Below are 27,223 nucleotides of genomic sequence, written 5' to 3' on the forward strand. Positions count from 1 at the left end.
CTCTGATTTCTTCAGATTAGTGATGGTCGCAGTGAAGGTTCACTGTTTCACGTCCCTCAGACTGTACCTCCCAGAGAATGGCCTATCTGAATTGATTAATGTGTGGCCAGGTTTTGTACATGGATTCCTGCAGAAATACTTCCTCTAGTTTCTAGCCCATAAGTGACCTCTGATGTCCTAAAACTTGCTGTAGTCAAAACAAGTTCTCTCTCACACAAACACACACACACACACACACACACACACACACACACACACACACACACACACACACACACACACACACACACACAATGTACAGTATATAAATACAATTCTTCTCTGACATAGCGCTCTGAGGCCTGAGGTCTGCACTTATTCATTCAAGATGCCGAATCATATATAGGAAAAGTCAACAAGATATAAAGTATGGAATTTAAGATGGATCTGATCCATAGTCCTGTCCTGAATTGTTAATTATACACCCACGAATTGTTAAGTACACATAACTGAATTGTTAGCTATGCCCTCTGGGCTTCTGTAGATCACCTGGTGCTGGTAACACTAAGGACTTGGGTTTGATTCTCTGAGCTTGGAGAGCACCGACTGTCATACTGATAAATATTGTTCTGGCTAAGAGTATCTACCAAATGCTGTAAATATATTGACTGCTTGGTTGAGTCTACCAAACATTACCACTGGCAGTCTTCATACTTTGTGGTTAAAACTCTCCTCACAGAGTTTGCCACAAATATCATGTAGGTCAAAAGCACTGAAAAGAAAATGCATAGACATAACAGTGCATTCGAAATTGAAGAAGCCTTGTAACCTAACATGATTGGTCTACATAATAGGATGTTACACAAGCTAGTGGATAGGGATTAACTAAAGTACTTTTCACTGGTGGAGAGTGACAGGTGTGATCACACATTAGAGGAGTCTACCCCTCTCTTGTCATAACACTGCCTGACTTGCTACAAATGACACCATCCATAATACAAAGTGGTCTTCATTAAAGTATTTAAGTGTATGAGGTAATGAAATAGAGTGCATCTCTATGCATATATCACCTTTTACCTTTATCAGATCAGAGTTAGCCCATCAGACCTGCGGTAGCCCCTCAGATCGGCATTAACCCATATATATATGTGTGTGTGTGTGTGTGTGTGTGTGTGTGTGTGTGTATGTGTGTGTTACCATTGATTTTTACATATAATCAATGGTTTGCACCTTTTAACCTTTCCAGATATCAACATTAACATATTAAATAGGACTAAAGTTTATCTGTATGATATATGTATTACAACCATGCTTTGTTGCCTAACTTGCATGTACCAGTTGCTTGTGAATGCGATGAATTAGACATGTCTGCCCCTATGTGGTAAAGGAATAAACTGCACTGTAGTGGCCAAGAAGTAAAATAAACTCCACCAATACTTGAAAACTTCCACATGCTGCACTACAGGCATTAAAGTAATGGAAACTGAAACTGAAGATGATCATGGGTGGAAGGTTATGGATCAAACTTACCCATTGAGCACTCCCTGCTGGTCTCTCAATGGTCAAGGTGCTGATGATATAATCGTGAATGAAATGTTTTTAAGCCTCTTTATTTTCTACCAAAGATATCTCCACACTGCCAAGAAGAAAGGAAAACTAACGAATACTCTTAGTAAAAGTTCAACATCTTGAGAGGAAATAGACCAAGAAAAAAAAAAAGTTGTTAAAATTACATTGAAACACACAAGAGTTCCAGAGAAAAAGGAGAGACATTTTTTAGACAGGCATTACAGCCCTTGTGTGATTTGCATGACTTGCACTATGCAAATGTCTACATTTTAAAGTTCTTGGTATGACAATTGAGGGATGTTGCAATGAAACTGCTACTCGTAGCAGTTTATCGCCATTATTGTGACACAAGTGTGATTCTGTACTTATAAGACACACTTGTTCACATGCATGTTGTTGACTTTTGTGTCTCATGGGGTTTGAGAATATAACCAGGAGTTACAGCTGAAAATACTACAATACCAAAGACGCTTCTACGCTTGGTGAAAGGTAAGGGTGATCTGGACATTATCGCTGCACACTGGCTGCTGTAAAGACAGAGGTTTGTTGCTAGTTCTCTGACCTTCTATTATTCTGTCAATAAAAATGAGGCCAGCATTTATCCGTCTTCCTGCTGACGTGTATGAGCTTACAGTGAACCTTGTTGGGAAAAGCAGAGGTTTTTGAAGTATGTTATAGTTGTTCATGGCATGTTAAATTGGTCATTACAACCAAAGACAGTAGCATCATATCAACAGATATTCATTAAAAAATTTGTGTGTATGTGTCTGTGCTTGTGTTCATGTGCAACTAAATGATCATTATGAACACTGAACCAGAGGTGAAGTAGATCTAGGAGTTATGAACAAAAGAGTGACAGTCAAGAACTACAGTCCTTACAGAAAAATGACTTGTGTGCATAAATGTACTCAAAATGGAATCCCAAGAAGAAATGAAAACTAACAAACACTGTTAGTAAAAGTTCAACATCTTGAGAGGAAATGGCTCATTATGCTGACCTGAATTTAATGTTTTCATTTATGCTTATTTAAGGTTAAAATCTGGGGTGAATTTTATTAGGTGAATCAGATGAATTTTAACCATGGTTACAGACAGAAATATCATACATGGTTACAGGCAGTTATCCTGAACAACTGCTGGTAAGATCTCTTTCCATTCATTCATTCATTCATTCATTCATTCATTCATTCATTCAGTAAGTCTGCAACATATTATGTTGTGTGGGTCGTACTGAATGGTGAAATCATAGGTGGCCAGTGCAGAGAGCCCTTGCACTTGTCAGTACATACATGAGAGGATTATTATCATTCCTCAATGTAAACTTTTCACCATAAAGACAGCCATGAAATTGATCCACAACAGCCCATTTCAGTGCAAAAAAACTCTAATTGGTGTATGGGATAATTCTGTCAGGATGCTCCTGACAGAGGACTGCACCTAGGCCCTTTAGGCTTGCATCCACGTGACATATATAGGGTTTTGCTGGGTCAGCACATGCGAGTACTGGTGCATGAGTGAGATAACTGATCACTGTGTGGAAGGCTTAATAAAATGGTAGATGTAGTCAAATGCATAAATAGGATATGAAAATGTTATATAAAAAAACTGGTGTTATACTGTTTGGAATGCACAATGTTCAAGAAATGTCATTTCTTGTCTCATTGGGGTTAACATACACAACAGCTAGAGAACTGTGAACAGTGATTTCAAAATAATATTTACTCCATACACATCTGTGTGTTGGTGGTTTATTCATGAGTAATTACCTACATGGTACGTTTCAGTGTGTCTCTTTCTAAGGGTGCAAATAGTGAGCAGGGCCACTATTGACATGATGGCTGCAACACTCAGAAAAAGAGGAGCATACCATGAAGTATCTGTGAGCACTAAAAGAGTGAAAGACATACAAACTGTGTCCATCACTGAGTATATTCTCCCACATATGACACAAGAGGCTAATTAAAACCCACATTTCCTTCTGGCAAGGGTAAAGTGCTGATTTGTCCATCCTGATCAGGAGAAACCATTACACTCATTGTGGGAAGAGACCTGCCTGCCACTGAGATCTGAGGTTTTGTGCTGGTCCATGTCCTGGGGGTTGTAGGAGCTACATGTAGGACTGAAGCAAAACACACCTTTATATTAAATTGCATGTGAATTGCTTTTTTTTTTTTTTTGCTACAGACACACCTCTCATTATGAGTCATACAGATTTTCCTTACAATCCAAAACTTGAAGGTGCACCTTTTAAAATGTGTCTTTTGTAACTGTCTCCACTCCACACCAGTAGGTCCCAGACTCTGATTTCTTCAGATTAGTGATGGTCGCAGTGAAGGTTCACTGTTTCACATCCCTCAGACTGTACCTCCCAGAGAATGGCCTATCTGAATTGATTAATGTGTGGCCAGGTTTTGTACATGGATTCCTGCAGAAATACTTCCTCTAGTTTCTAGCCCATAAGTGACCTCTGATGTCCTAAAACTTGCTGTAGTCAAAACAAGTTCTCTCTCACACAAACACACACACACACACACACACACACACACACACACGCACACACACACACACACACAATGTACAGTATATAAATACAATTCTTCTCTGACATAGCGCTCTGAGGCCTGAGGTCTGCACTTATTCATTCAAGATGCCGAATCATATATAGGAAAAGTCAACAAGATATAAAGTATGGAATTTAAGATGGATCTGATCCATAGTCCTGTCCTGAATTGTTAATTATACACCCATGAATTGTTAAGTACACATAAATGAATTGTTAGCTATGCCCTCTGGGCTTCTGTAGATCACCTGGTGCTGGTAACACTAAGGACTTGGGTTTGATTCTCTGAGCTTGGAGAGCACCGACTGTCATACTGATAAATATTGTTCTGGCTAAGAGTATCTACCAAATGCTGTAAATATATTGACTGCTTGGTTGAGTCTACCAAACATTACCACTGGCAGTCTTCATACTTTGTGGTTAAAACTCTCCTCACAGAGTTTGCCCCAAATATCATGTAGGTCAAAAGCACTGAAAAGAAAATGCATAGACATAACAGTGCATTCGAAATTGAAGAAGCCTTGTAACCTAACATGATTGGTCTACATAATAGGATGTTACACAAGATAGTGGATAGGGATTAACTAAAGTACTTTTCACTGGTGGAGAGTGACAGGTGTGATCACACATTAGAGGAGTCTACCCCTCTCTTGTCATAACACTGCCTGACTTGCTACAAATGACACCATCCATAATACAAAGTGGTCTTCATTAAAGTATTTAAGTGTATGAGGTAATGAAATAGAGTGCATCTCTATGCATATATCACCTTTTACCTTTATCAGATCAGAGTTAGCCCATCAGACCTGCGGTAGCCCCTCAGATCGGCATTAACCCATATATATATGTGTGTGTGTGTGTGTGTGTGTGTGTGTGTGTGTGTGTGTGTGTGTGTGTGTGTGTGTGTATGTGTGTGTGTTACCATTGATTTTTACATATAATCAATGGTTTGCACCTTTTAACCTTTCCAGATATCAACATTAACATATTAAATAGGACTAAAGTTTATCTGTATGATATATGTATTACAACCATGCTTTGTTGCCTAACTTGCATGTACCAGTTGCTTGTGAATGCGATGAATTAGACATGTCTGCCCCTATGTGGTAAAGGAATAAACTGCACTGTAGTGGCCAAGAAGTAAAATAAACTCCACCAATACTTGAAAACTTCCACATGCTGCACTACAGGCATTAAAGTAATGGAAACTGAAACTGAAGATGATCATGGGTGGAAGGTTATGGATCAAACTTACCCATTGAGCACTCCCTGCTGGTCTCTCAATGGTCAAGGTGCTGATGATATAATCGTAGGTGTCCTACTGCACTAAGCTCTGTGCTTCTCCACAGTCACTGTCTTCTGTTATTGCTACTCAGACCACAGTGGAGAGAGATGACCTGCTTTCTGACATGTGAGTCCTCTGTGTTGACTATTTTTGGTGGTGGAATAAATGTTTTAAGTCCATAAGAACTTTTCTTAGGAACATATTTAGGTTTATGCTGTTCTGAAGGACACAGGAGGCACAACTAGATGTGTTTTAGGATTAAACCTGTGCTTGATTCTACTTGTCTGTTCTAATTGTTTGTTACTGTAGTTTTATTTTCATGAATATGAGCATCCTGAAATACTAGATGAATTCAGCCAAATGATGATATTTGGATTGTGATGTTTGGATGTATACTCAGTAAACTCTGTCTCTATCCACCAGGGATCACTGCTACTGCAGTATTGTCTACACTTGGCGTAACTGAGATGTACTGTGAGTAAAGCCTAAATCCATACATATACTGGGCAATGAATATGTCAGTGCTATAAATAAATAAATAACTTTTTTCAGTATTTTTTTTTCACAGCATGACCCCCTCCTTCTAGACTCCTCCCCATGTCAGTGTGATATCTTGCTTCTGTTTGTCTACATGGCCACACCCCTTCTTTTTTATTCGATTAGGTGTTACACCTGCTGTGTTTTTAGCTACCACTTTGTGCGCTAGACTGTTTGTTGCATTATGTATGCTGTCAATTATTGTTCTTTGTGTTTGGTTTTGTTTCTGTTTTGTGCACAATAAATGTCTGTGTCTGTGGAAACGTCTCTCGCCTCTGCATTTTGCCTTGCTTCATCTTCATCTCAGATACACAGAACACTGAAGGAAGGCGTAAGCCAAGAAGGGAAGGAAGTGACGTAGCTGCCCCAACCTAGTTTGCATGGAGGAACCCTGGTGGGTATGCTCCCCACCGGCCTGGAAGAGAAGAGTTCCCCTGGCCATTTTGGGGGGGTCTGGCGGTCCAGGGTCCAACTCGGCAGGGTCCTACCTGCTCCCACGGACTACTGGGATGATTACAAGGACTAAGGCAAGTAAGAGAGCTATGAAGACCTTGATAGCCTCAGGATGGAAGCGGAGTCCCACCACTCTGAGGACCTTCCATGTAGGTCAAAGAGGCCTTCCATGAGGATTCTAGTTCCATATCAGATATGGGGTCAGGGACCAACAGCAAGTTCCCAGCATCCAAGGCTCCACCCAGAACATGTTGCTCTAGAGCCTGTGAGCTTCCTCATGTTCCCACAAAAAGGGCTTGGGACACTCCCTCACCTAGTGCATACAGTCCCAGGGCCTGTGTGCCTGTTCGTCAGTCTGGACTGGTGAGATGGAAGCATCGTCAGCCCCTGAACTCAAGGCAGGTACCTCATCAGATATGCTGCCCAGATTATCTGCCAGAAAGACAAAGACGCCGTCACCACCCAAACTGGCGGTGAGCGCCTCCATCTGGATGTGCCAGACCTTGCCTCAACCAGCAACAGGAAGACTTTTGTGTCTGTTCCCCTTCCTGTCAGTGTGCCTGTCTCTGTGCCTGTCCCTGTCCCTGTCATAGTCTTGGTTCCTGCTGTCCTCCCCTCTGTCCTGTCCACGCTAGCCTGTGTCAGTTTGCTCAATCCTCTGACCTCATTTGGCCATTTGGTGTTGGTTTCGGGGCCATGGCCCAATAGGCTGGTGTGCCGGGAGTCGCTCCATCAGGGTTTTAATTAGGATTCAGTGTTTGTCTATTAGGAATGTGCAGGTAAAATGCTGTATAATGTACATTTATATAAATGTTTATATTACCCTATACTTCCTTTAATGCAATTCCTTTGATTGTTTTCTTAATGCAAGTAGATGCATTAAGATGCAATGTAACAATCAGATTGAGGTAGCAAGATAAGGAACTAAATGCTGTAAGCTTATTTTTCTGTAACATAACGCAATGTTTATACAGTTCAGGCAGTGAACGGAAGTGTTGGCCATTTAGTGAGAAAAAGCAACAGACACATTGCAATCACCAAAAGTACTGACATGGCGGTGATCATTAGCTATCCAGTTTTTTATTATAGATGGTAGGAACATTCTTAGCTACTTGATCAATTTCCACAGGTGTGAAATTTAATCAACCATAAACAATCATTTCTAACAAGGACATAGTTATCCAAAGTAGAAATGATCCAAAATTAGAGTGTCAGTGAAGAGCCGGAAGATCAGATTAAAGCTGAACATTCAGAGAGAAGATACATTCAAACCAATGCAGCAAGTTAAGAAATATAATAACATAACATTTGAGGTAGATTTTAAGATATACAAGCATTTTGTTCTTTGTCTCACTATAAGATAGAATTAATAGTCAAATGTTACATTGCAACATTAGCAAGGTATTAGAATTTCTAAAGGATTTTGTGACCTTGAAATATCCTGTGGAAATCTGAGACACATTTTTTTTTTTAGCTCATCTATAACTTTAAAACTCATTTAAAACTCAAACACCATAAAATATTGTTACATGAAAAATGAGAGAAATATGTTTTTTGAGCACACAGTGGTTTTACAAATCCAGCATTAAACTGATTTACCCCCATTTAACCTTTTTTAAAAATGGTCTTGAAATCTTTGCTTCATAATTAGTTTTGGATATCAGAGTATTAAAAGTTGGGAATTTAGGTAGACTACAGATTGTTTGTTTGTTATAAACATGCTAACATGTAATCTGAATTTTTTTCTATTCACTGTTAGATAATTTCACCATAAATGGCAATGCTAAAGGATCTGCGTGTACACTGCCTTTTATTTACCATGGAAAAACTTACAACAAATGTGTGGAATTTTACCACAACACCTTTTGGTGCAGCACGACTAATAACTATGACAAAGATAAGCAATGGGGAGAATGTGTTGATGAAGGTAATATCTGCCCAATCTTCATGAGGATATGTTTAATATTTTATAAGTAATATTTATAGGGATGTGCATGTAAATGTTTGTAATCTGACTTCTCTCTAATATTCTGCTTCTCAGATCCTTGTATCTTTCGTAAGAATCTATCTGACCCTTGGCGCAATATTGGCTTTAACTCTACCTCTTTTGCTGAGTGGCCAATGAATGATCTTAAACTGCAGGAAGGATGGTACCAGGTCTTTGGTATTGGTGGAGACGTTTTAGATGGCACTTGCTCAGCCAATCATAGTGGTACCAATATGTCCTATTCAATCACATCATGCAAACCATCTCAGAGCTCAAATCAGAACCTATATAACTGCATGTTACTTTGTAGTACTAGTTCTGCATGCTCTCTTACTAGACAAATTGTAAACCGTGCATCCTGTCATGGAGGATTCTTATCTATTATCTCTTCCCAACTACTGGAATTTTTTCTACAAGTAAGAAGTGGTTTGCAAATACACATTTCAGTTCTGTGGCATATCAAAAATAAGTCACATCTAAACTATTTAAAGTTTAAAATTAAAGCAGGTATGAAGTAGATTGTTTTTTTTTTCTTCTTGTTTTCAACATTTTCCATTCACTTGCAGGTCATTCATTCTGCAGTGCATCTTCCTGTGGTGAGCATGCGCAGTGTAATCATGATGGCAGCTGTGTGTGTGACTCTGGACTGTTAATACCTGATGGATTCCTGCCCAAAGGAGACTCTTATGGCTGTACAAATGCCCCTCCATCTGTTACAACTGATACAACCTCTGCCATCTTGATGACCACAGCCATCAATTATACTATTTCAGGTTAACACATACTTCTTAATAGTAGGTTCACTGCAGTGGCATTAATATCGGCATGGAAAGGGATACCACATTATTTTCACCTTTGCCTCATTACTGGTTTTGAAATCTGAATATTCTTGAAAAAAAAACTAGCCACTTTATGATGGACATACAAACAACTTACAGGTGTTTCATTTTACAAGTTAAAATGAGTTAAAGTTCTTCCTTCAGAACCATATCTTGCAAAACACACTCTGTATCACTTTAAAATGTTAATGCTAAAAGTATTATAATGACTTATTGAAGTAGATAATGGAATTCAGGGTTATATCGGTACCTTTTGCAATCCTTTTTTCATGATGAACTGTCTTTTCTCAGTTCCAGATATCACAGTGTCTGAGGATTGCCAGTACTGGACTAACACTAAGAACCTCTCTCACCGACAAACACGGGTAATGATCAGAGATTCAGAGAGTAATTAACAGTCTTTGTTAATTAGCAAGCCAGTAAACTGAACCTGGGGATATAATTTGTGGCAAGATTCATACTTCTTCAAATTACCTTTTTACACCTCAGACTTCAATGTACTTTTAACATCGTTAATAATTCTGTGCAAAAATCCAAGTCCTAAGATATTTGTAGAACTTGCTTTTTGTTTTAGGATAATATCATAGCAGAGTGTTATAAGAATCTGTCAAGCCAGATTGATGACTTCAGTACTAAAGAGTTAACAAGGAATGTGAGTATAAAAGCTGAACCTAAAAAATATCTCACCAATAAACTGATAATCACCCACTTCTCCCCATTTTGTTGTGAATCTGAGGCTTCTTGGCATTCTCAATTAAAGTAACTCATCAATAAACTGTTACTCACACACTTCTCACTGTTGTAAGTTAAAGTAGGATCATCAATAATCTCTTATTTAGATGTTTCTCACTGTTATTATTATTATTATTATTATTATTATTGTTGTTAATATTATTATTATTATTATTATTATTATTATTATTAGTAGTAGTAGTAGTAGTAGAAGTAGTAGTAGTAGCATTTATATAACGCCTTTCTCAAACTTAAGGTTATTTTTTAAAAATATTGGTTTTTTATTATTTTTAAAATTTATTTATTTATTTATTTACACAGACACACTCACACACACCTGATGAATGTTGTGAATTAAGGTTGTAACACAGCTGTAAATGATTATCTGAATAGACAGTTCAGTAGCAGGAAAGTGGACAATTTCTTTACATATGTGTAATTTTAGTCTGGTTACTGAGCAGGTCGTGGAGAAAGTTTTGGAAAGGTTCATTCCTACTGCTCATCAACAACTTAGCATTGGAAGCAGTAATCAGGATGAACTAGTCTCCTCTCTGAACACCATGCTGAATACCACAGAGAAACTGGTGTCTGCACTGGTGAAGATCACAGAGACCAGCTATGCTATCAACATCTCCCTCCCAGATATAGGTAACCACACAGATTTATGTGAACTACAAGGGGAGTGGGTGTGGAAGGAAACATAAAGGCATGCGTTGTATTGCTCAGGGTGCAGCATAAAAAACTTTCCATACTGTTTTCACCAGAACTCTGTGCTACTCTGTTTGATGTTAGCTAATGTACCCAACATATGTTTTTCTATCAGAGATACACGTACTTGCAGTTGGACCAAATAGTTTCTTGGGAAAAACATCTGTGATCAACACAGCAGATGCTCAAATGGAAATTGATCTCATTGGGATATCTAAAAGTGAAATGAATAAAGGTACAAGGTCTTTAAATATTTAAAACAAATTGACTTTGATACTAACTACCTAACATATGTATATACCTGTCATATAATTTGGGTACATAATACATAGCTATACTTTAAAACAACAACAACAACAACAACAACAACAACAACAACAACAACAATAATAATAATAATTTAGAGGCAACCCTTTTTACTTTGCTGTTTTTATGTGTTTCAGGACATGCTGCTGTGTCCTTTGTGAGCTACACAAACATACCCAGTATGCTGAACAGAAGCTTCAACAGTGAAACCAACATGGAACAAACGTTAATGTCCACTTTGGTGTCAGCCACACTGCCCAAAACCACTAACAAAACACTCAACAAACCAGTGAACTTCACCCTGAAACACACTCCGGTGAGTTATTCTTTTCAAACTGAATTCTTTGATAATAATGAATAACTGATCTGAATAAATACTTGAAATTTGAGGTGCTGATTTTTGTTTAGAAAGTTACAAAAGAAGAATAAATAGGGTAATTGACTCTTGTAGACGTAAAGCAAAATTTGAGTTGCTGGTTAACAAACTATTTGATATTAATGTATTCTAAGACGTTTTTCTACCTTGTTTCTTGCCTAGATATTAAACCCTGATCATATTCCTTCCTGTGTTTACTGGAAGGAAACTGAATGGGTTGTAGATGGCTGTACACTTATCAAGACCAACAGCAGTCACAGTGTTTGCTCCTGTGATCACCTCTCAACCTTCGCCCTCATCATGCAGATCAACCCAACTCAGGTAAAGGAATGACGGATCACACTTCACAAAAGTGAAATCATTTCAATCATTTCTTAAAGAGCCAAGAGGACAGGAATGGCTGATTGCCCATGCTTTCTTCCATGCTACTCTGTACCTTTCTCTGGTGGTTGAAAGTGGCCTACTCAAGGGTTGTTGAAATTCACAATGCTCATTGGGACATTACATTTTTGATTTTGGCTGTATACTTAAGATGATAGAAAGATATTTTGGTGATTAATTAATTGTGGCTTGTAAAAGGGAGATCTACACTTATAATACCTGCTAGATTTATGACTAGGTGTTTTTAGTTTTAGTTTAGTTTTTAGATCCCTAAAAAGATGTGGACTAAATTTAGGGTGTAATCAGCCAATGAGAAAGCCAAGTATATCTGTGAAATATTTGTGAAATTATGTGTGTGTGTGTGTGTGTGTGTGTGTGTGTGAGTGTGTGTGTTGTAGAATTTGATGGGAGCATATATAGATTGAATAAAATGGGGCCCAGAATTAATCCCTGAGGATTCCAGGTTACAGCTCTCCTGTCAGATTCATAACTCCCAATCCTGACAAAATAATAAATAAATACTTACTAAATAATACTTTCTAAATAAATCCCAAATAATTGGAGGACAGTTCCTGATAGCCTTATTCAGTTTTCCTGCCAAAAGTACTTTTTGCTCTACAGTGTCAAATGTAGCACCAAGATCTAGTAATACTTACGAGCCAGTATAGGGGCTTTTATAATTTAGTACCTTAATTAGGGCAGTCTCTTTGCTATGGTGTGGGCAGAAACCTGATTGGAAATTGTGAAGATGACAAATTACATTTAAAAATTTGTTTAGTTGATTATACACTACTTTCTCTATTATGTCACTTATAAAAGAAAGATCTGAGACAGTGCTATAGTTGTTAAGTAATGAAACATCAAGAGTTTTCATTTTCAACAGTAGCCTAATTGCATCGGTTTTCAGTCATTTATGGAATATGGCTGAATAGGCATAATACATTAACTTGTTGAAGCAGATCAGCAGTTACAGATTTAAATTTGTTTTTGATAAAGTCATTTATTAGTATCAAGACAATATGCAGATGGTTTAAGATGGTTTAAGTATTTTAAGGTCATTTATATTAATAACTGGTTTGTTCTGGGGTGGCATTGCATTGTCTCATTATTTGACGGTGAGGTATTGATCGTATAATCACAGTATAATCACAAATTCATTACTGGAGAGGAGATATGTGATTATCTGCTTTAGGGCATTGTTAGCTTTTCTTCCATGACAAACAGAATGTGGGTATTTTTCATGTTTCCATCAACTTAGAGAGAAGAAACTGTCTAGCTCCACCTAACACAAGATTAAAGTAGAAAGGTTTTGTTTATAGGTGTTGTAGTTGATTAAAGTAGAAAGGCTTTGTATATAGGTGTTGTAATTGATTGTTTGTTGTTTCTCCACTTATACCCAGCTGTTCTGTACTCTCTTTATCATGACGTTTCTCCTTGGAGCTTTCTGTTTAACCTTAGTCATTGTAGGTTTTAACAGGGCAAAAGCATCCATGACAATTAAAATGTTCAAGTTGAAGTGATCTAGGAGACATCAGTGGAGTCTGCTCTTGTGGATGGTGACACAGCTGTAGTCTTTATGAATTTATCACATGTACTCTCATTTATGTACATTTTTTGAAACAAAGCATAGCTGGACTAAGGATCTAGAAAGATCAGTATGTCAAAGAAAACACAAAAAATGCCAAATCCTTAACAATAATGTAAGAAATGTTGAGAAACTTAGAAATGAGTAAATCTAGAATCTGGTTCTGCAGGTCACCAATATGCTTCAAAATACCAACCATTTCAAATAAAACAGAAAGTTCTTTGGTATTATGTGGACTTTAAAATCATCACTTATGATAAAACTTGTCAGTCACAGGAAATGTTACAGTATTTCAAAAAAGTCATCGATGAACTTTGCACAATATTTTGAAGATCTGCAAATTATTAAAAGAAGGATTCTATAAGCATGTTTTCAACATAAAATGCAAGTATTGAAAAGACCCTGACCCTGTTCATCCCCAAGACATAATACCCTAACCCTGAGCCTGTTCATCACCAAGACATAATACCCTAATCCTGACCCTGTTCATCACCAAGACATAATACCCTAACCCTGACCCTGTTCATCACCAAGACATAATACCCTAACCCTGACCCTGTTCATCACCAAGACATAATACCCTAATCCTGACCCTGTTCATCACCAAGACATAATACCCTAATCCTGACCCTGTTCATCACCAAGACATAATACCCTAACCCTGAGCCTGTTCTTCACCAAGACATAATGCCCTAACCCTGACCCTGTTCATTGAGAGCAGATGCAGTACTGCCTTCTGCTAACCTCTTTTCAGAAAGGCACATTACAATTATTTTATATGAGTTTATACGGTCCTTTACTAGAAACGATTTGCTAGCCAAAGACCTGGTTGTCTCTGGTTGGAAGTGACATATTTATACTGTTAATGAATGTCATGAACGTCATGCCACAGATATCAGACTAGCAGAATGTCAGGCCGTAGTCTGCACCCTTACACTAGTATTTGATGATTGTCATTGTTCAGACACATATCATGGACACAATGTATATCAAGTTATGAAACTCCTAGCATTTCTACCTAGGTCCCCTATTCCTCTATAATGAGCAAGAAGTGCCATGTTGATTGCAGTGTCAACATTTTAAAACAGACAATATTTAAGAAATTTGATGGATTGCTGTTTTTCTGTTGTTGTTGTTGTTGTTTTGTTTCATTTCTTTTTAGAGTGATCAACTCATAGTGCTGCTAAATACGACATTTGTAGCAGTAGGGCTGGTGTTCCTGAGCTTGGCTCTGTTGACCTTTGCCATTTTCCGTGGGAACCCGAGAGTGACAAACCCTGCTCTGATCAACCTGTGTATAAGCCTACTGCTGGCTCACCTCCTCTTCCTGCTCACACAACACTTCCTGCAGTACATACAACCCAAACAGGTGAGCACAATTATCCACATAGACTGTAAAATATTATTTATGTTTCAGATTTTAAAAAACAAGTAACCCAGCAACCTTACAGTTTTTGAGTAATTGTACCTCAAAAAGTTAACAGACCAATAATTTAGATATAAATTATGTTCACTTTCTACTTTAAGTTTACTTAATTTTTGGTAGCCTGATTACTTTCTTTTTTGAGTTTAGAGTTTCATAATGTGATTTCAACAGTTTACATAACAATGTGATATATATATATATATATATATATATATATATATATATATATATATATATATATATATATATATATATATATATATAGATAAACTGGAAACACAAATTATAATAGCATTGTTTTGTAATTATTTCTCTCTCTCTCTCTCTCTCTCTCTCTCTCTCTCTCTCTCAGCTGGTGTGTGCACTGTTGGCAGGTGTTCTGCACTTCCTCTTTCTCTCTGCGTTTGTGTGGATGTTCATTGAGGCTGTGCTTCTCTTTATCACTGTAAAGAGCCTATCAAAGATCAGATCAAAGCAGAAGGAGGCACTTATAATGAGGTGTTTGATTGTGATTGGATATGGGAGTTCTTTGATTGTGGTGGGCATGTCTGCAGCACTGGGGCCTAATGGATATGGAAGTGACAAGTGAGTGTGGAGAGCATTTGGAGGAAGTTTAATCAGGTTGAGGAGGAGAGAGTTAAATATGGTACCTTTATCTAGTCAGGTCTACTGATGTGTTTTCATAGTAAGAACATCAGACAGCTGTTTCTGTTGTCTGTTCTTTCCTCTGTAGATGCTGGCTTAAGGAGGACAGGGGTTTCATCTGGAGTTTCCTGGGTCCAGTTTATTTCATTCTTGCAGTAAGTGCTGATGAACTGATTCCACAATGGCCTTTAAATGATGGAGCATTTATTATGCTTTCTGAAGCCTCTCCCCCTCCCTGATAACCTTAATTATTCACAGTCCCTCAAGATCTAAGTATTAACTAGATTAGGGTTTGGTACATGTGCCAAAGTAGTGGTTAATTATTTAGTTTGATAAAATGATAGCAAGTACTACATCTAAATGTATTTCATGGACATGCTTTGCAGCTTTAAGCTTTTAACCCCACACAGTCCAGGGGACATTGCAGACGATCAAGATGCTCATTCCACCTGAAAACAAAAACGAGTAATCTGTCTGCCTTAAGATTTTGAAATGCAATTCGAACTTTAATTATAAAACAGAATATAAAACATATCATTTTGTTAACCTAGTATTGAAGGCACAGTTAACTCCAAAATACAAGGCAACCAGGTACCTACTTTTTCAAGCTAAAACCAATCTTTTGGTTTACAATCAGGAACCTTTTCAGGTCAACATTCCCTGAATATGTATCACATGTTTCTAATTTTCACCTCACCCTTAAATACTGTTTACTTCCTGTAATGAGTCCCATAGGAACAGGCGAGAGGTACAGGGGTGCGGTTTATTAAATGAGGAAAAACACAATCACTGAGGGCAAAATGAACAGGGGCAAGGGGAACACGTAGAGGTAGAACAACACATGAACCAGACAAATGGAAAAGCAAGAGTGACGACAATGTAGCGAGTGGAATTTAAACACCACAGAACAAAGCAGACTTCCCAACATAACCAACCACCTGGGAGCCAAAAATACAGGGCTTCAATAATCAGGACCACTAGGCACTAAACAGACTCAGGTGAACGTGAGAACTGGGAGAACCAAAACAAGGACTGGAATCAAGGAACAGATGAGAGGCGGAGAAAGTGAAACTAAGGAGCGGAACGAGGGAGTACAGGAAAAGAGACGACAGGGAAACCCTGACAACAGGGACACCAGGAGGGTGGCCATTCGTGACACTTCCATTCCTTCATAGTGCGGTATTGCCACTGAGCATACTGGGTGGTTTGTCCCAGTTTGCCCTTTTGACTTTTTCAATGTCTTTTTTGCTCAATGGCTTTTCAACTATTTTTCTTTCTCTCTGGATGTCCCCTTGGTTTGTGATTTATCTTGTGCCAGTCCTGACTTCCCATTGGGCTTTGACTATGTGTTTGATTTGACCAATTATCAGTAAAGTTCTACTGACTGATCTTAGCCACAAGCAACTGGCTACTTCTACCATTTTACACAAATTTGAATTGAATCTATTTTGCATTTCCTGTACAATAAAACTATTGAATATATTTATTTTATTGTAATATTTATTTTAAATAAATCTAAATTCAAAGCTAGCATTATTGTAAAATTTTGTGATCATCACCTAAACTAGGGATGAACAGTTTTAACCAATACTTTGTACTTACTTTCGCTTTACCTGAATTAAATAGTCAGTAGGTACTGTGGAATACTGGAAAAAATAATTCTTTTGGTTTGATTAGTGTGATTTGGTTACACTTCTGTAGTATTAACTCAATAATGTTTCATTGCAATTACAGTGCAACACGATCCTGTTCAGCTTAATCATCTTCAGTATCAGGGCCGCTCTGACACGCCTGAACAGTGACGTTTCCCAGATTAAACAGATGAGGTAACAAACCACACATTATTTTTAAGCACATTATATTGTGTATCAAAAATGCATAATTTTATGAATTATTGGAAGGGGGCACTGCCCTATACACATAGGGAAAAACAATCAACTAATACCTGTGAAATACCGAAGATTTATTAACGTCAGTCTCATTTCTCGATTAGTTCATATTTTGTGCAGTGACCAAATACCACTGATTCAAATACACCTGCCAAGTATATTTGATGAATAAATGTGAAGTTTATTGATTAATGAATAAGCAAATTATTGATGTTGTGAGACAGGTGTTATAGGCTACTATAGCAGACTCAGGTGTACAGACTCTCTAATGAATGACAGCTGTGGGATAAATGAAAGGGGAATGTAGAGATAAAGGAAATAAATCAAATACTACTACTAATAATAATAATAAACAAACCAACAAAAGGAAAGAACACAAATCATAGGGGTAGAACTTCAGTGTAAGCCAGAGAACTGATTAGCTATGGTGCTAACTAAGATAAGACTATCCTACCCAAAGAGCAAACAAATCTAACTACTGGAAGGTTGCCTGAAAGGGAGGATGTCACGCACTGCTCCTTCCTCATAATACAGGTTGTCACGTGGCACGGTCCGCCGCGTGCGGGGAATCCACAGGTGTATTGTTTATCTGTTTAGTAACCGCACCCCCCTGAAATTGCACACATGTGCACAGGCTTTGTCAAGCGTTGCTGGGTCTATTTAAACCCATGTCCACATGAACTTTGTTTGTTGGTCATTGTCGCTACGTAAGTCGTTTAACGTCAACATCCGTCATTGTAACTATTTGCGATAGCCGTAACGTCTGTGTTTGTGTGATCACCTTTGTTAGTGTGTACTTTGCTAAATGTAAAACCGTGTAATCATGTTCACTGTCAATGTTTGTGAGTGCCTGTCGTGTAGTGTGTGTTTCATGTTAATAAATGTCCCACATGATCGAGGAGGTCTGTGCGTCCTGCCCCGCGCACTGCGGCACTCGGGCCAGCAGCGTTACAGAGGAGATTCCTGTTATTATATGGACTAATGAGGGGAGGAAATATTAACCTGGACAGAAATATCGCTGGGTAGTGCAACGTGCTAAACACCTTGAGATAGCATATTAATGGAAAATACAGATATAAGAGCACAGAAGAGAAAGATAGAGAAAGATAGAAAGCATGATTATTACAAACATATTGTACTGTCCTAGTATAATTAATTTAAACAAGCTTCCTATGTCTATTATACTTGAGATGTGGAAGTAATCACTAAGTAACACACGTATAAAGGGTAGTATGCAAACAATAGAATTAAAGGGTTTAGGAATGGATATAATAATTTCATGAAGTTAGCAAATTTAGTGAGAGCGGGTTTCATAACAGTTCGGCGATGATAGCTAGTTCGATCTCACTCAGAATTGAGGTTGTACTGAGAATGTTATGTATATCACAATGCATTGTTGGCCATACATGGTTAATAAGTCCAGATGGGGCAGTCTGTTATAGTCACTGAGAGGCACTATGGATCCATTGTCTTTACAGTCAGTATCAACTATAAAATCTTGTTGTACTCATGGAAATTCAATGACGTTATTATCCATTTATAAATCTGGTCTCGTTGCCATGCTTGCGAGAAAAACTTTCGTATGGGAAAGGTCAAATTCCAAATTCCAATTTTCCTGATCTATGCATTCTGGATTGTGAAGAAATCCTTAAATTCCCAGCAGAGTATTTATGTTCTATTAGTGCCTCAGCCCAGATCTTGGGTCATTAAGTTTTGGGCCACGTGTCCTTGCAGAGTAATAAACATTCCTTACAAAGTCGCTTTGAAGACCTGACAAGGCAGTGGAGTGCCCTTTTTAGTAGAGCCAAAAGAGTTCTGGTCAGAGTGGGTTGTGCCAGGGTTGAAAGTCCGGTCAGGCAGTAAAGCAGGGACTAGCATTCCAAAGCATCTTGACCTTCTGTGAGGGGTGTTGGGGTTACCTTAGGTTTAACTGCAGGAGCAAGAGCTGCAGCTCCTACTACATCTCCCCCACTCAGTATGATGGTCAAGACCAAGAAGGCTGCAGGTAGAGGAAGACAGCACATTATATTGTAACATTTGGATATCATATAGTTCATATTTAGAATAAAACAATCAGTAACATTTGACATAGTCACTGTTACAATTACAGTGTAACAATACCATTAATTACAGTATAGCATATTGAGTAGCAATAGTGTAACAATCCCAGCACGTACAGAGATGGAGTTGCTTTTTGTCAGCTGATTGCAGCTTTATTAGAGAAAAAGTGAATTGCACAGACATAATTTAAAGTGAAAGCCAGGGATAAAATCCAGAAATCAGTCAATGAAACAAACAAAACAGATGGAGAACAGGCAAAGAGAGCAATCCAAAAACTGGCAGAGATCCAACAAACCAGAGAAACAAACACTATGACAAATGGCTCCGCGATGTAACATGAGTAAACGAGACTGCACAAAGACAAAATGACCACATGAGGGTTATATACAGAGAGTAACTAGGACAAACAAGACACATGTAATAGAAATAATGTGGAGATACTAACCGGGGGTGGAACCCACAGAAACCAAAACAAGGAAGCACAAGGAAACAAAACCAATAACTAAACAGAGGAGGGAGGGGCGAATGTGACAAATAGTTTGATATTCTGTATATACTCTGTGCTTACGCTGTGCAGACTGATACTGGTTTTCATTATGTATCAGGGGTCTTTTTATACATTTTACTATGTTAATGACACTATAATTAATAGTTAATAGTTTAGTTACTCTGTAGTAGAGGATATTTTAGTAATGGATAAAATTATAAGCTAATAATTGCTCTCTCTCTCTCTCTTTCTTTCTCTATGTCTCTCTGTCTTTAGGACCATTGCATTTAAAACCATAGCCCAGTGTATCATCCTGGGATGTCCCTGGATCCTGGGGCCATTCACAAGCAGCAGTAAGGTGGTGGAGATCCTCTTCCTGGTCCTCAACTCCCAGCAGGGCACCTTCATCTTCCTGGTCCACTGTGTCCTCAACCAAGAGGTCAGTCATCACCTGCTGTGTTTAAGAGACTTGGCTGTCTCACTTACAAATCTGTCACGTGTCACTACAATGCAGCATCCATTTCTTACTTACTCAGAGCTGATTTGATGTCTAGCAGTGGGGAAACCATACACAACTGAATATTCCAGAGAACTGTTCACTTTTTAACGGAGCAAGGAAAAAGACCACAGGAGTTTGTGAGGGGATAGTATTTATTTTTGCCCAGATTATCCTAGTTACAGCTCTGCACCGAATGGAAACATTACTTATCAAATTTGTAGCATCTTTTTAATTCACATCAAGTTCAGTTTATTTAAACTTTATGTTAAGCCAAAGAGTTGCATTCTACTAGATTTATTACCATTTTTCTGGACATGCCACCTAAAATTCCAGGACATTGTAGCCTGCACTCTTTTTTTGTCATTTTCATCCCTCTTTCCTATGAAAATTAAATGTATTACCTCTCATATTTTCTCACAAAAATATGTGTTGACTTCCTCAGTCCATGCCATTCAATCTGTGCTGGTATCCTCCTCTTTTCATGCTGTTGACATACCTTTTCACCAAATTACTTAGACTTATAACACTGTGAAGCAAAAACCTGTCTCTTATATGCTAAATTAGTTTGTCTTAATATTTTGCTTACTTGTAAATCAGTCCAGTGAATACAGAGGGAGGGCTAAAATTTCATCTGATTTCAGATTATGAGTGGCATATATTTGTCAGTCTACTGATAAAACCAGTCTAGTGATGCAACGTAACATGTTGAATGATGTTGCCTGCTCCCTGTCTCATCTATTTCCAGGTCAGACAACAGTACAAGAAGTTGATTGGTGTTTTGTTTATCCCCAGTGAAAGCACCATAACAGAAGTCCAGATGACATGATTACATAATTTGTCTGTGGGTCTTACAAATTCTGTCAGCATTTTATTACATTTTATTATGTGACTGAGAACAAATTCTCATTTAGTCTCCATACACTCAAATTCTCATTTACTCTCCATACAATCAAGCTGTTACATGAAGCATTGAACAGGGAACCTGTGAAACAATATACAGCTTTTGGACATTTTCAAATATTGAAAATAAAATGTTTCACATTAGAAGCAAAAAGTTAAATAATAGTTTAAATAACCTAGATGCTTTTACCCAGAGGACCAATGTAATGTGATTCCCCACTCTGCTATAGGTCTAATATTTCTAAAGTCTGCAATGTTCTCTTATTCTTATAGAAACTTCTTCCACTAGTGTGTCGAGGTGATGGGATTAGTGCAGCACTCTCTTCTCTGTCTTATCCCAAAAGGTCTATTAGCAGTGTACAGCAGGAAGCTAGCAGAATCCTCTCACACTCCCACCAGGATGAGAGTGATCGCAATCTTTTTTTTTAAGTGTGTGTGAAAAGTAATTTTATTGTCTTTGTACAAAATATACATGGTCCCTCCCTGGTATTGTGGTGGATCTGGATATTTTACAGTTTTGATAGTATACAATAGATTATGTGAATAAAGTAAAGCTATACAAGCACAAAATAAATAAACGTAAATAAATGTAATTGACACACAACTAAGGTAAGGAGGTATCATCTGTCCATCAGTAAAGCTTCAAAAAGAGTTTTGTAAAGATTTTACAGTGATCATGATCTTCAAAATCTGTTTGTTATCTTTTGTTTAATTGTCTTCATGATCTTGTATGTATATACAAAATATATAATGAGCACTTTCTAGCAAACTTGCCTCTTGCTCCCTCTGTGCTGCCAGCATCACACTTTACTTAAAGTAGTGAAACATAAAATAAAATGTATTAATGCTCTTGTTGTTCTTCTTGCTGTTGTATTTCCATATATCATAAATCCATTATGCACCAAAATCTAAAAGATTATATTGTCTATGCATCAGTGCATTGAAAGTAGCTGCCCTCACGCAAGTAATTCAAACCATTCAGCTTCAAATCACTATGTTGACTTTGACACTGAATGTAAAGAAACTTGTGTAAATGTAAAGAGAAACAAGACCTTGAAAGGAGGAGAAACATGGAAAGGAGATCATGGAGAATACCAAGTAGGAAGGAGATGTAACACTTTGGATACTCTCGGGAGAATCAGGAAGGTGAATTTATTTTTGTTTATATATTTATCTTTCTGTAGCCAGAGCAGTCACACTGAGATGATAACAGCACAAAATATCATGCAGCAATTGAAATATCCCTAAAGAGCACCACTGAGCACCACTGCTCTGCTTGAGTAAGCTGTGCTACTGGATAACAGGAAGTAGACTGAAATAAACTGTGAACAGACAAGATTTCTCATATGGGATAAAAGGGAAGTCCCCCACTATGGTGTATGATTACATTTCTGAAATGTAGCAATTTATCCTTTTCTTTAAGGCTCACATAAAATCAGTGCTCTCTCCTAATGAACATTAGCTCGAATAAGTGGAATTATTGTGCGTAATACAGCCTGGTGGCACCATGCAATGGGGGGAGACTTAGTTTGCCAATTGGAGGAAATGAAGACAACTAACATCTGTAGAAAATGGGGTGAAAAAAAAGTCATTTTGTGCATAGCTTACTTTGTGTCTGGGCCCAATTAATGCACATGATGTAGATCTATAGGATATAGTAAACTTATAGTCTTATCTATTATTAAGAATCTACATGCCTCAAGAAACTCAGGCCAGGATTGTGGTAGGCCTGTAGTGTCTGCTGTGCTGTATACAATGTAAAGAATGCAATATAAAGTCTCCTATCATCTACCAGTCATATGTCCCTATGTGATTCTACTTACAGTAGGGTGTGTCACTGCCATTTTCTGTAAGTAAAGACTAAAACTATGCATGAACTTATACAGAGCTTTTATTTTGATGATATTTAAGCCTTTGTTTGACATTTAGTCTTTAATTTAAAAGATGGTGTTACGTGCCACATCATGTTTGTGTTTTGTATTCTTTTTTTCTTTCTTTTTCCTTTGCTATATCCTGCTGCAGGTAATATACATCCCACCAATGAGAAGCCTTGTTTGCAGAGGAGGTGGCGGGACTTCTGCTTTATACACGGACCACTGGCAGAAGCGACACAGCCCTGGGGCACTTTGTGGACATACGCACTTAACGCTGATCGAGAAATCTTTTTTTACAGTTAGAAGGCTACTGCTGTTGTAGTCGTTGTGGTCCTTAAAGTTATAAGCGCTAAATACTAAATTGTCCGTATGTATTCCGGGTTTAGCCACTTGTTTAGTTGTCATGTCTCCCATAAAATGATTATAGGGGATTCGGTGTATTAGGGGTGGGTGCCAGTTTGTATTGTTTGCTAGGAAAGGTACACAATGGGCAGGTAAGTTCTTTTGTTATTTCCTTTCCTTTTGCATTATCCAGAATGGCCACCTGCACTCATTGGCCACCCAAGAAGCCATAAGATATCGGTTACCATCCCTGTTATACCTTAAACCAGATGCTCATTTTTGCTCTCGCCGCTGAGGTCTGATCTTATTGTCTTTAATGTTGTTTGTACGGTAACCAAGTGTGGTAGTAACTGCTGTCAGTCTTATCCTCAGTAGCTGCACACACTCCGCTCCCTAGGATTGTTACATCCCCTTTATCTTGTCATCAAAAGGGATCATGTAACAGATCTCTGGTCTCTTCATTTTTATGTCATAATTAGTTTTGAATAGTAGAGTATTAAATTTATGCTGAATTGTAAGGAATATGGCATTAATTAATGCTGTAGGATCTCAGAGGAAACACTTTCCAAATATGTGAATATAAACTATTACACCCTGTGGTGCAGCATTAATAGCAATTATGATGTAGATTGCCTATGAGCAGAATGTGTTGATTATGGTAATATCTTCCAGATATTTGCAAGAATACTTTTGTATTTAGCATTGCATATATGGATATAAACAAATATATTTGTGACATAACTGCTCTCCAAACTTTTATTTCTTAGATGTTTGTCTGTCTTGTAAGATCCTGTCTGACCCATGAATGATGACTTTAACTCTTTTTCTGGCTGGCCGATGAATGGTTTTAATCTACAGCAGGGGTGGTTCCAGTTTACTGTTATTGGTGGAGATATCTTAGATGACTCTTTTGTCATCTGAGATGACAATATCTAGCTTTTCTTGTCAATCACAGAGGTACCAATATGTCCTACTCAATTAAGTTATGCAGTCATCCATCCCAGAACTGCTAAACTTACTATTTAGAAATCTGCAGTTTTAATCAGCAGTACCAGTGCTGCATGCTGTCCTATTGGACAGCATCTATTCTGTGTATTATGTGGAGGTGGATGCTACATCTCTATTCAGTCAGGGGAATTTTGCCACATGTAAGTAGAATCTAAGCATCCATATGTCTCCAGTGGGCAGAAATTCCTGAATCCCTGTGGTCAGTGTGACTGCACTGATGGCAACTACGTGCGACGCTGGACTCTCCATACCTGATGGATTCCTGCCAACTGGAGACACATAGGGATGCTCAGATTCTGGTAGATCTGATACTCATCAGTTTGATGACCAGAGCAATTACATTACTTACGATGAAAAGTAACGTGTAGAGATTAAATACAGGTTAAACCTACTGCAAGAAATTTTACAGTTCTTGCTAACTTCCATCAGACTTCTACTTTCAAAGAGCAGATGCAAACTGGAATTTCTAAAAATGATATGAATAATGGTACATAAATAATAACTAATAATCTAATAATAATGCATGTTTAATTAAGCCATTTTACTTTAAGAGCAATAATTATTATTATTTTTTTTATTATTATTATTATTATTATTATTATTATTTAGATGCAGCCCTTTTACTCTGTTGTTTTTAATCTGTTTCAGGACATGCTGCTGTGTCCTTTCTGAGCTACACAAATATAACCAGTATGAAGAACAGAAGCTACACCAATGAAACCAACATGGTACAAACTTTAACGTCCACTGTGTTGTGAGCCACACTGCCCAAAACCACCAACACAACATTCACCAAACCAGTGAACTTCACCCTGAAACACACTCCAGTGAGTTATTCTTTTTTAATTAAATTTGCTAACAGCGCCGCTTACAGCAATTGAACTGAGGTAGAGTTTTGAAATTATGTTCAGTTTAACTGTTTAATGGTTTATTTAACTGTACACAATGATTTAATGGTTTATTTAACTGTACAGAATGATTTAATGGTTTATATAACTGGACACAATGATTTAAGGATTTATATAACTGGACACAAAGATTTAATGGTTTATATAACTGCCCACAATTATTTAATGGTTTATATAACTGTACACAATGACTTAATGGTTTAACTGTACACAAACTGTACCTTAACCACTGAGCTACCACTGCCAAACAGCACAGGTCAGAGATGAGTTGGTCACTCTCGTTTTGCCAACAAATGGCAAAGGTCAACAAAGTCAAGATCCGGAACACAAAACCCACCACCACTGCAGCTATGCTGGACATCTCTAAGAGATGGTCCCTCTGGAATAATAAGTTACTTTATATAACTGGACACAATGAATGAATGGTTTACATAACTGGACACGATAATTTAATGGTTTATTTAACTGTACGCAATAATGTAATGATTTATATAACTGGACACGATTATTTAATTATTTATAGAACTGGACACAATGAATTAATGGTTAATTTAACTGTACACAATGATTTAATGGTTTATATAACTATATAATCTGGTACATGGTGCTCTATCTAGTCAATTTAATTTTTAGTAAAAAAAAACAAACAGTGTGCTTGGCATGCAGAAGGAGGGGCACGCCCACTCACATGCACACACACACACACACACACACACACACTGCTCCCAATCACCTGATTACTGATTCTGTGCACCTGTTCCTAGTTTATTTGCCCCTAGATTTAAGCCCGCAGGCTTTTTCTTCCAGTGCATTGCTAGCCATGCAGAGCTATGAGCGTGACTGCTGCTTTGGCACTAATAAAGCTGGAACTGTTTTGCATTTGCTATTTGTTTTGTTTTCTGTTGTGCTTGCTTCTGTGCTCTTTCGGTTGCTATGGAAAACTCCTTGCAACTGCACACACCTCTCGCTCCCTTCTTACCACCATTACAAAAACTTTCAATTGATTTTTTTCTTCACATTCCCCTTCCCAACTCCTATAGTTTCTACTGATATGACAACATATCATAGCTTTTGTTAAAGATAAAATATTTATGCTTGTTAATACAAAGATATACTGAAAGATATAGGACACTGCTTCTGGCTTCAGGCAGTGAACAGCACGGGCAAAAAGATTTCATTATTTTACATTTACCAATAGATTACTGTTTATTTGCTTCATTCTCTTGTTTGTTGTTTTATGGATAACAGCTGTGAATAACACTGATTATCTCATTGCAATGAGAAGGGGTGAGATAGATGCGAACAGCCTATTCTTTAAGTCAGTAAGTTCAAAGCAAGAAAAATGGGCATGTGTAAGGAGCTGAATGATGACGTCACTCCTGAGATCCGTTGGAGCCACTCCTCCATCTTAGGGGTCACAGCCCCAAGTGCCCCTATCACTACATTCTCTGTATTTCTTCTTCCAGACCATAATATTTTTCCAGCTTCTCTTATTCCTTTCTTTGGATGTTTCCATCACTTGTCTCTTCAACAATTGGCCAGCAAGCTTTCTCTTGAGCTCTCCATTGCACAGCTGGTTGAATTTCTTGCAAGAGATAAAACAGATTACTCTACTGACTAGTTATTTCAATGGATGTGCTAATACATTTACATGTACTACAGGTAAATGTAAAAATTATTCCTTAAAAAGCAGTACTCTGCATTATCCTGAAGGATCAGCCCTTGTAACAACAACAATAAACCATATATCATATATTTTGAACAAAAACCTTTACTTTTAAATGCTAAATGTGCTTTATTTAGACCTACCTTACTTCGTTCATGTGGGCATTTAAAAATTAAACTTGCATTAAGGCTTCATATTATTGTTTTTATTGTGTCGAATGT

General features: G+C 37.7%; 2 protein-coding genes across 3 annotated transcripts; both read left to right on the forward strand.

Annotated features, from left to right (window-relative positions):
• Window positions 1–1,871: 1,871 nt before the first annotated feature.
• On the forward strand, window positions 1,872–9,023 carry LOC118242654. Its single transcript, XM_035534702.1, has 6 exons — window positions 1,872–2,037; window positions 5,485–5,519; window positions 5,817–5,867; window positions 8,143–8,310; window positions 8,425–8,786; window positions 8,937–9,023. Exons 2-6 carry the CDS (start codon window positions 5,501–5,503, stop codon window positions 9,021–9,023), a joined length of 687 nt encoding a protein of 228 aa, XP_035390595.1. The 5' UTR covers window positions 1,872–2,037; window positions 5,485–5,500.
• LOC113587512 (adhesion G protein-coupled receptor E3-like) lies at window positions 8,753–22,033 on the forward strand. 2 transcript variants are annotated; one of them, XM_035534547.1, is made up of 15 exons: window positions 8,753–8,786; window positions 8,937–9,143; window positions 9,501–9,574; window positions 9,784–9,861; window positions 10,403–10,589; window positions 10,765–10,884; window positions 11,093–11,271; window positions 11,494–11,652; window positions 14,460–14,666; window positions 15,076–15,308; window positions 15,457–15,523; window positions 17,103–17,194; window positions 20,082–20,244; window positions 21,050–21,145; window positions 21,478–22,033. In XM_035534547.1, the coding sequence occupies exons 2-14, from the start codon at window positions 9,113–9,115 to the stop codon at window positions 21,128–21,130; spliced, it is 1,671 nt and encodes a 556-aa protein (XP_035390440.1). In that variant the 5' UTR covers window positions 8,753–8,786; window positions 8,937–9,112; the 3' UTR covers window positions 21,131–21,145; window positions 21,478–22,033. The 2 variants fall into 2 exon arrangements, with proteins under 2 accessions (XP_035390440.1, XP_035390439.1); XM_035534546.1 differs by having other exon boundaries at window positions 21,050–22,032.
• The last annotated feature ends 5,190 nt before the right edge of the window (window positions 22,034–27,223 follow it).

Source organism: Electrophorus electricus, chromosome 16, assembly GCF_013358815.1.
Source record: "Electrophorus electricus isolate fEleEle1 chromosome 16, fEleEle1.pri, whole genome shotgun sequence".
Lineage (NCBI taxonomy): Eukaryota > Metazoa > Chordata > Actinopteri > Gymnotiformes > Gymnotidae > Electrophorus > Electrophorus electricus.